The 10,122-nt window shown below is 58.5% G+C and overlaps 1 protein-coding gene across 6 annotated transcripts; it reads left to right on the top strand.

Annotated features, from left to right (window-relative positions):
* Positions 1-1,419: 1,419 nt before the first annotated feature.
* On the top strand, positions 1,420-8,109 carry ZBTB45 (zinc finger and BTB domain containing 45). Of its 6 annotated transcripts, none has more exons than XM_019633357.1 (3): positions 1,420-2,322; positions 4,458-5,745; positions 7,259-8,109. In XM_019633357.1, exons 2-3 carry the CDS (start codon positions 4,458-4,460, stop codon positions 7,513-7,515), a joined length of 1,545 nt encoding a protein of 514 aa, XP_019488902.1. In that variant the 5' UTR covers positions 1,420-2,322; the 3' UTR covers positions 7,516-8,109. The 6 variants fall into 6 exon arrangements, with proteins under 6 accessions (XP_019488902.1, XP_019488901.1, XP_019488900.1 ...); XM_019633356.1 differs by having other exon boundaries at positions 1,420-2,373; XM_019633355.1 differs by having other exon boundaries at positions 1,420-2,536.
* The last annotated feature ends 2,013 nt before the right edge of the window (positions 8,110-10,122 follow it).

The following is a 10,122-nucleotide window of genomic DNA, read 5'->3' as shown; positions in this document are numbered from 1 at the left end:
TCTGGCAGCTGTATTTGTTTTCTGTCACTACTTAACAAATTACCACAAACTCAGTAGCTTAAAACACCCATTTATTAGGTCACTGTTCTGTAGGTAAGAAGCCTAGGCAGCATCCTCTGCTCCAGTTCCCACAAAGGCTGCAGTCAAGTTGCAGGAAGGTCTGGGCTCTTATCTGGAAGCTCTGGGGGGAAATTGGCTTCCCAGCTCATTCAGATTGTTGGCAGAACCCACTTCCATGCAGTTGTAAGACAGGTCCCTATGTTCTTGCTGGTTGTCATCCAAGGCTCTTCTCAGATTCTAGAGCCCACCATCACCCTCATATTCCTTGTCACATGGACCCTCCACCTCCAAAGTCCCTGGAGTCCTACTTCAAGTCTGTCTGCTTTCCTCTGCTGCCTTTAAGGACCCTTGTGACTACCCTGGGCCTACCCAAACAATTCAGGATTGTCTCCATATTTTGAGGTCAGCTGATCAAGAACCTTAATTATAGCTGCCATGTTCTGGGGATTTGAGCAAGGGATGATCTTGGGGGAGGGGCATTTTACCTCCACTACATCGGATGACTTACGATGCCCCAGAATCTATGGAATCAGATCTAGGCCATGGTAAAGCAGTTGTTGGCACCTGTTAGGTTGTAGGGGCAGCAACTATCTGTCAAGGTGAAGGACACAGATGAAACCGTGTCCTCATAGGCACTATGATAGAAGATGGGGGGGCTTGGGCCGGCCGAGTGGCTCAGTTGGTTAAGAGCTTGCCCAAGAGCTGTGCCCTCCACAACTAAGACTGAAGGACAACTTGGCTGTTCCCCTCTCCCAATTCCCCAATAAAAATCTTCAAAAAAAAAAAAAGTTGAGGGGGCTTGAAGTCAAGGAGGTTCCCTGGGGAAGGTGGTGGCAGCTGAGCTGTGTGAGAGGGTGCTTCAGACATAGGGAACTTCAAGGACTGGCCTTGAAGTGGGAACAGAAAGGGGCCTGTGAGGCCAGAGAGGAATGATCAGTAATAGGAATTGGGGAGGAAAGGAATCAAGAGGGGTCACTGAGGTTGGATGGAGCAGACCTAGTGGGCTAGGCAGGCCACTGTGAGGGGCCCCCATTCTGAACAAAGACAATGAGGCCATTACACTTGGGTTTTCATAAGGTTTCTCAGGTCATGGCCCACAGAGTGGGCTGCCAGTGTGGGTGGTCATTCCCCGTTTTGTATATCCCCTGTCCTCCATGACCTTTAACACATGCCCAGCAGCTACTAGAGGTGGAGACAGGCATTCTGACCTTGCACCCATACTGAAGGCTGAGGAGCCAGCGCCCCCCCCACCCCCCACCCCCGCTCCTGGACTCCACACCTGCTGTATAAGGCATGGGGTCCACTAAAGTCCCGGGGGATCTTCTGACCTTGAGGTCCAGGCCCTCCTGCCTCCCTCCAGCCCCCATGAGTAGAGCATAAGGCCAGGCCAGCCCACCACTCCAGCCTCACCATCTAGTGGCCATGGTTCATGCATGTCCTGGACTGCCAGCCCCATCTTAAGGTCCCTGCAGACTAGGCTGTTTCCTGTGTCTAGACAGCTGTTCCAACAGATTCTGTCCCATGTGACTTCCAGTCTCTGGACTGGCTGCTCACCCACCCTCCTGGCAGAGGTACCAGCCATGTCATCCCCCAACTTCCTTTCTTTTCTGAGCTCCGGCCCACAGTGGTGTGCAGAAGGCGTTCAGTTCGATATCACTTCATTTATTGGTTATTATTCGCCCTGCGGAGGGTGGGCCTGGTTAGGGGAGTGGGTAGGGGGCATCCAGTCAGGCTGTCTCCACCTTCTACCTGGGATCCCAGCCCAGGGGCGGAGCAAAAGGTGGGTACCAAGGACAGGGTGGCGTCTACTCCCCCATCCCACTCGCGAGCTCTACTCTTGCTTCCACCTGTGTTATGGAGAGAAAGCCGCCTTCCGGGGTCGCAGTGGGGTTTAAGTCGATCGCGGACTTCCATCGCAGACTGCCCTCGCATTTTCATTACTGTGTATCATCTCCAGCCCGGCCGCGCGCGCAAGGGATCGTGGTCCGCGGATTGACAGCTCAGGCCCCGCCTCCGCCCCGTCTCTAGGGCGACGCCAGAAGCATGCTGTGGCCGGGAGATTCCTCACCACCCCGCGGCCCCAGCCTCGGTGACAGTGGTTCCAACACTGGCGAAAGCCGGAAGTACAGCCCTGACGACGGCGGCTGCTGGTCTCCATAGAAACAGCGGAAACGTGCTCTCACCTAGCGCTTCCCAGTGCCGCAGCGGCTGCGGACTTCAGTTCCGCTATCATCGAGGCCCGGAAGTGCGGCCTTGGCGGTGGTAAGCTGGAGGCAGCCACGGCCCAGCCTGGTGCCTGAGGAGGAGCCGGAGGTGGGGTCGACCGGGAATCCCCCTGCCGCAAGGCCGGCGGGGAGGCTGGGGCGTGCCATGGGAGGGGTGCCGGCGCTAGGCTTGGAGCGCACGCTGCGGACGTGAGGGGGCGCTGCAGAATCGGGGCACGGCGCGGGCAAGGGCGCGGATGCTGGAAACCTAGGTTGGTCGGGGCTGCAGCGGGTGCAGCCAGCGCGGATCAGAGAGGGGCTCTGGGCTCAGGATAGGGCGCGCGCAGTGGCGCAGAGTGAGGGAGAGAGGTGCCACGAGCGAAGTGTATGGCTTGAGCAAAGGCGTGACGATGAGAATGCGTCGCGTACCCGGGACAGTGGGCCTGGAGCCGTGTCTCCAGGTGGACCTTTGTTCTGAGGCGCCATGAAGGCCCTGCTGCATCTGGACCGAGGAATCGGAAGCTGTCGGAGAGTAGGGCCGGAGTGAATTGGAAAAGGAAGAGCTCAGGCCCTGCGGGCTGATGCACAGGTTTCTGTCCCATCGCCCGGGCACGGATTTGAAGTCCTTTAGATAGATGCTTGGTGAATAAAGACTTTAAGGGTGCTGTGGCAGAGGCAACGGCACGTGCAAAGACTAGGCTCGTTTGAGGAATCGCCAAGAATTAATTCTTCCTACGGAGGGCTGTGAGAAGAGGAGGGTTCAGATGTGTTAGGTGTTAGTTAACAGGCTCCCTCTGGCTGTCGCATGGGTTAGAGACCCGGAGGTAGGGGGACGCGAGGCGGTTACTGCCATCAGTCTAGGCCCGCGGTACCCGGGCAGTGGAGGTGTGCGAAGTAGTCCGAGGGGTCAGATGTGGGGCATACAAGAAGCAGAGGGGTCTGGTCACAGCAAAGGCGGCTTGGGCATAAGGAGCCGGAGGAGGTGAGTCTGAGACCTCAGTAGATGCTGAGGGTTAAGAGAGGCCTCACCCTGGGACTGTGTGACTCTGCCTGAGTGAGGCTAGTGACGTGTGGGCGGGTCCCAGTGTGTCTTGTCTCCTGGCTCTCCTCCCCTACACTGGAGATGTGTGTGTCCCGAATGTGGGATAAGCCAGGTATCTCACCCCTGTTGTTAGAGGGTAAACAGACTGGTTGAGCCCGGTACCTGCTTGACGCGCGAAGTAGCATAGCGTCTCAGATTCAGAGTGTGGGGATGGTGGAAACCCCTCCTCTTTCTGGTCACAATTGGGCAAGTATCCGGTTTGCTCAGACATACATGCTGATCTGAGGCCGCTGCTGCTTCACCTGCACCCACTCAATCACACACCCCCTTCGCAGTCCACGGAAGCCCCTTCTCTGTGCCACACACACACACACACACACACACACACACACACACCCTGTGCCCCACAGGTCCATCCATATGCCAAGAAGCACCAGGCTGTGGCAGGCACCTCCCTCACTACTGTGATTTCCTCCCATGGAGCACCTGCCAGGCTAACCTCTCAGCCCATTGTGACTATGCAGACTTCTGATTGCTTAGTCCAAGAGGCAGGTCATGCCACCTCACCCCTGCGAAGATCTCCGTGTTCACTGGTTAACGTAACCGGTTTGAGGCAGCAGACTGGGTCTGCACAGGGCCTTGGATGTTCTAAGGTTGGAGGGTGTGACAAAGGCAGAACAAAAAGCGGCGAGTGGAAGGAATTGCAGCCATCGTGTTGGAGAGTCGGCCTGTTCTAGATGTGGGTGGGTCTCTGCGCTCTTCTCTACAGGGCTGCCCCCTGAGAGGGGCATGTGGGGAGGGTTTGTGGATTTTGGAGTTGGGAGAAGGGTGGGTGACAGGACCTAAATAGGGGAAGCAATCCCTGGATACTGTCCCGGAGTAGTAAGCAAGACTGGGAGTGAATAGACCTTTGATATTCCCAATCCTCCCTCGGTGGGGGCTGCGGAGGTGCAGGGAGCTGCCTAAGTCCTGGAGTGGGGGAAGTCCTGCTGTGATCTATGTGCTGGGCACAGGACTGCGAAAGTCCCTTGGGGAGGGCTGAGGTTTGTCCTTGGGCCCTGTCCTACAACAAAGGCTTAAGGGACGGGGAACGCTAGTGCAGACGGGGGTCCCTGGCTGACCTCCCCGCAACTCTCCCTCGTCTGGTGTAGATGGCGGCGGCGGCGGAGGCGGTGCACCACATCCATCTGCAGAACTTCTCGCGTTCGCTGCTCGAGACCCTCAACGGGCAGCGGCTGGGCGGGCACTTCTGCGACGTGACCGTGCGGATCCGCGAGGCTTCGCTGCGCGCACATCGCTGCGTGTTGGCCGCTGGCTCGCCCTTCTTCCAGGATAAATTGCTGCTCGGCCACTCCGAGATCCGTGTGCCGCCGGTGGTGCCCGCGCAGACGGTGCGCCAGCTCGTCGAGTTCCTCTACAGCGGCTCGCTCGTGGTGGCACAAGGCGAAGCGCTGCAGGTGCTCACGGCCGCATCGGTGCTGCGCATCCAGACTGTCATAGACGAGTGCACGCAGATCATTGCCCGCGCCCGTGCCCCCGCCCTGGGCACCCCCGCACCCCCGCCCCTGCCCACTCCGGTGCCCACATCACTCGCGCCGGCACAACTGCGCCACCGCTTGCGCCACTTGTTGGCTGCGCGTCCCCTGGGCCATCCCGGTGCTGCTCATAGCCGCAAGCAACGCCAGCCTGCACGCCTGCAGCTGCCTGCGCCCCCTGCGCCCGCCAAGGCGGAGGGGTCGGACCCCGACCTCGCCCTACCGGTAGCCCCAGAAGGTGGTGATGACGATGACGTCGACGATGACGACGAAGAGACTGATGATGAGACCGACGGTGAGGAAGGCGAAGGCGGCGTTCGGGTTGAGGGCCAGGCGCCCGCATCTTTCCCTGACTGCGCTGCCAGCTTCCTCACCACCGCGGCTGACAGTGCGCGCGAGGAGCCGCCTGCGCCCGCCGGCCTTCCTGACTATGGCGGCTCCGGGAGGGACTTCCTTCGGGGGCCTTCAGTGGCCGAGGACGTGTTCCCTGATAGCTACGTCTCCCCGTGGCAAGAAGAAGACGGCACAGCCGCTGAAGGCTGTCCCGCAGAGGTCCCAGTCCCGCCCGACTGCATCCTGTCCGGACCCCGCCCGCCTGGCTTGAAGACCCCGGGGCCGCCAGTCTCGCTTTTCCCCTTTCATCTGAGCGCTCCAGGGCCATCTGCTCAAACCCCTTCCGCGCCCTCCGAGCTGGCCCCTGCGCCCCCTCCTGCCTTCTACCCTGCGCTCGAGCCTGATGGGGCCCCCAGTGCGCCTCTGGGAGAGGCTCTGGCCCCACCCTCTGCTCCTGCCGCCACCCCAGCACGCGCCTCTGGTGCCGAGCCACCCGCCTATGAATGCAGTCACTGCCGCAAGACGTTCAGCTCGCGGAAAAACTACACAAAGCACATGTTCATCCACTCCGGTGAGCCGGGGTGGGGTCTTGGAACACCTGGGTCTTTGGTAATTCAAACCTGAGGCAGGATTGGGCACTGGGCGGGGGCAGTGACGCAGTTCTTTCGTGATCCCAGGGGAACCTGGAATTTGAGCCCCAAGTGCAATGCCTGTGGGCAGCAGGCACTCCTGCCGGCCGCCTACCTCAATTTATTGGGGCTAGCCCACGGGAGGGAATGGGGCAGAGATCCTAAGGCTGGGTTGTGGAGCAGCAGTTGTAGCCCAAGGCCTTTGGAAAGCTGGCAGTGGAGCCTCCTTTAGTCACCATGATAGAGCTTGAGATGGGCTGGAGGGAGGGAGCATGGTCAGTTTGGGGAGCAGTGATGAAAGGACCCTCCTGGATCTACTTGGATGTCAGCAGGTCCAGTGATTGAGACTGGATGCAAGGGAGGATGGGTTCGCTGGCCTTGGGAAAGAGTGGAAAGTGGGCAGACAGGTGTCCTGATCAGGGCTAGAGAAGAGAGATGGGACTCCCCAAGGCTGCAGTGAGGGCCTTTTGGACCTCTGCGTGTCCAGGAGGCAGCTCCATAGCCGCTGAGGAAGAAGTAGAGCACTGGGGATTGTGGAGTGAAGGGCCAAGGTGGTTGCTGGCAGGTCATGGATGTATCCAAGGGAGGGTGCCGGGTGCTCCCTGGGGACTGAGATGTGAAATGCCAAAGGCTAAGCTGGATGTTAAGAAAAGCAAAGATGTGGCTGGAAGTCCAGTGGGAATGGAGTGGGGAGTTCTGCTGGGCCAGGAAGTTGGGATTTCAGGTGCCAGGCCCAGGTGGTCTGGGAGAACTGTTCCCAGGCACTGCCCTGCAGCCACTTGCTGATGTGAAAGGCTTTTTGTTAATGCCTGCTGATGCTAGGGGCCAACACAGCCTGCCTCCCCTTCTCTGATGGGGGGGGGGGATTGCCTGCTCTGTCACCTGAGGAACATTATAGCCGCCAGCAGGCAGGGATTCTGGGCAACAGGGGCTCCCAGAAGAAAGGGGACAGGTATACCTGGCTCTCTCCCAGTGTAAGGATGCTTGGCCTTGCCAGACTGTCCCTAGAATGGCCAGAGATCAGAGTTTAGAATGCTCTATGGGCATGGCAGGAATGGGTGAGGGGAGGTCCCTTGGCTTGGGGGACCTGAGTGGTCAGTTGCAGTGGGCAACCATGTCACACAGCGGTTGGGTTCCCTATTGGGAGGTTACCTGTTGGAGGTGGGGGACACTGACAATGGTATACTAGTATAATGGTAAGGGTTTGGGAGGGGGATGTCCAGCAGGGCAGAGGTGAGGGGACCTCACCAGGCCATACCAGGCCATGTGTGAGGGCCCTTCTTGGGCAGTCAAGTCCAGGAGTGATGGGGTGGTCCCAGAGTGGAGGAGGTGCAGGGGGATTCCGGGTTGATGGTTGGTCCTGGAGGCCAAGGGAGGGGAGTCCCTGCCCAGCAAAGGCATCCGGGGTCTCTTCCCAGCTGACTCTGCATGCGCGGCCCCCCATGTCGCCCGCAGGGGAGAAGCCCCACCAGTGCGCTGTGTGCTGGCGATCTTTCTCGCTGCGCGACTACCTGCTCAAGCATATGGTCACACACACGGGAGTGCGCGCCTTCCAGTGCGCTGTCTGTGCCAAGCGTTTCACGCAGAAGAGCTCGCTCAACGTGCACATGCGCACGCACCGGCCAGAGCGCGTGCCCTGCCCTGCCTGCGGCAAGGTCTTCTCGCACCACGCCCTGCTGGAGCGCCATCTGGCCTCCCACCCTGCACCCTGATCTGGCCCGGGGCCTAGCCACGCCCATCGTGAGTTTGATCACACCCCACAGTTGGCCATACCCACTGCAGGGTCTCTATAGCTTGCGGAGCTAAGTCAGGCTCACTGCAGAACTAGTATAACATCCTCGCTGGGCCGGGTCACACCCCACGAGCACCTTGACCACATTCCCACCACCAGACTAGGCTTTTCTCTGAGTGCAGGCCCTTCCCCTGCTTTCACCCTCTTCACCACCAACCAGGGGCCCAACCTGCCTAACTCCTACATTCAGACCCTCCAGGTAGTGGCGGGCTGGGGCTGGTCAGAGAGACCCAAGCACTCCTGAGAACTGGATCATCTCCAGTCTGAACTGGATGCTCAGAATTGGGACAGGGCCCAGGATTCGTGGCTCCATCTATATCTCGCACCCTGCCTCCTTCCGTGAGTGGGGTGGGGTCTAGGCCTGTTTTCCTACGCCCATGTCAGGCTGGGCAAGATCCCTGGTGCCCCACCCCGAACTACCCTCCTTCATCTGGCACCATCATGGACTAGGGCCAGACCTTTGGATACCTGCTTTGTAATAAAGGACTGTGGCCCATGGGGCCAAACCTGTGTATTTCTCACTCTCACAGACTTGCTGTGGGCATCAGGCCATCAGCGCCCCCCCCCTCTTGGTCATCTCATGCCTCAGTGGGGTGCGCATATGATCAGTGCTTGACTCCTAGATCCCTTGGTCCTGTGGGGAGGGATACAGGCCAACTCCATATGAAGTGGGCCACGTGTGGGACCACACCCCAGTCACAGTTGCTGCAGTCCAAGGTGAAAATTTCGAGGCCCCTTCCTCCAGATGCTCTAAGCCCTTTGGACTTCCTTTTGGAGGACCCAAGGGGTCTTTGGGGCCAGGCTGCCATGAGAAGACCTTAGCCTCTGGTTACCTTCCCTGGGGGACAAGCTCAAGTGCTGGGTAGGGTGGTGGGGAGCCGCAGCTATGACCCTTGGGCTGCTGCTGAAGAGGGCAATCCGTGGTGGTGAGCTGGTGTCATGCAACCCCATGTCAGTTAAACTGCCAGTCCAGAGCAAGGTTGCACTTCCTGCCTCCAGTGCAGTGGTGTTGGCTGACTTGGGTGCCCTGCCCTTAGGATTTGGGGCAGCTCGAGGTGGGTGCAGCCTGGAGGAAGGTGCCCCAGCACAACCTGTTGGTTCCTGGGCCAATGGCAGCCCATCTCTGAATTCCACCCTGTGACTGCCTCGCAAAGGTGATGGGGTCCGACCATGTGTAGACTGTCCCTCCCGCATTCCAGGCAGAGTTCAACCTCCTGAACCCCAAGCACGGTCCCCTCCGATGCCAGAGGTGTGGCTGTCAGTGCAGCACATGGGTAGGAGAGCTGGGTTTGAATTCAGCACTGCATTTATCCCTTTCAGTATTTACTGAACACCTGCTGTATATCTGGCTAGAGGCTCAGACTGGTCAAGCCCATCTGCCTGCAACTTAAGTGGGTGTCACACAAGAACCTCCAGGTGAGCTGTGAAGAGCAGGAGGCAGTGCCTGAAGCCCGCTCGCTTTGCTCTCCTGCTGATTCTGTGGGCCTGTTTCCCAAGTACCTGGTCCACAATAGGTGACCACACGGGCAGAGCAGAACAAACAGGTGTGGTTCAGAAGGGCTGGGGGCAGAGTTGGGGGGCTGGGTGAAAAAGGGGAAGGGATTAAGAAGTACAGATTGGGGCCGGCCGATTGGCGCTTTGGTTAAGAGCTGGCTTGGGGCCTGCTGAGTGGCACATTGGTTAAGAGCTGACCTGGGATGCCAGAGGGCCCCGGTTTGGATCCCAGATATGAGGGCCAGTGACACTGCCCTCTACAGCTAAGATGCTGAACAACAGCTCAACCTGGAGCTGGGCTGCCATGAGTCCACGGCGACAGCATAGGCTGCAGCCCCTGCTGCAGTGGGCTGCCATAAGCTACCATGTATGGCCAGCAGCCAGCGTGAGCAGCTGACAGCTGGTGTGAGCTGCCAAGAGCTGCTGTGAGGGGCTGTCCAGAGGCCGGCGACTGATCTGCCTTACCCGGGAAGAGCGCAATGATGGTATCAACATGGGCCAGTGAAGTGATGTCCTCCACAACTAGACTGAAGAACAAAAGGACAGCAACTTGTCTGTTCCTCTTCCCCCGATTCCCCAGCACTGTTCCCCTCCCCCAACTCCCCAATAAAATATATATTTTTAAAAAGTACAGATTGGTGGGACGGCAGTTTAGCTCAGGTGGTTAGAGCGTAAAGTGCAGTGCTCATATCTCCAAGGTTGTCGGTTTGATTCCCACATGGGCCACTGAGGTGTGCCCTCCACAACTATTGGGTTGTGGGAAAAGTCATGACGCATTTCTGCATAGAAAACAGAAAAAATACATCATGACTTTTCCGACGACCCAATAGATTGAAACTACATACTTGGCGCTGATGGGTCCTGGAGAAACACACAGTTTCCCAATAAAAATAAATTTTTAAAAAAATGTACAGGGCCGGCCGAGTGGCGCGATGGTTAAGAACTCGCTTGGGATGCCAGAGGGCCCCGGTTCGGATCCCACATGTGAGGGCCAGTGACACTGCCCTCCACAGCTAAGATGCTGAACAACAGC

The sequence above is a fragment of the Hipposideros armiger genome, unplaced genomic scaffold, assembly GCF_001890085.2.
Source record: "Hipposideros armiger isolate ML-2016 unplaced genomic scaffold, ASM189008v1 scaffold_1286, whole genome shotgun sequence".
Classification (NCBI taxonomy): Eukaryota; Metazoa; Chordata; class Mammalia; order Chiroptera; family Hipposideridae; genus Hipposideros; species Hipposideros armiger.
Note: the sequence above shows the minus strand (reverse complement) of the source record. Positions and strands in the feature narration are given on the sequence as shown.

What these genes read in the sequence shown, in the direction of transcription:
- ZBTB45 (XM_019633352.1), top strand. An exon ending in GCACATGTTCATCCACTCCG is followed by an intron (nt 5,746 to 7,258) that starts GTGAGCCGGGGT and finishes TGTCGCCCGCAG; the next exon opens with GGGAGAAGCCCCACCAGTGC.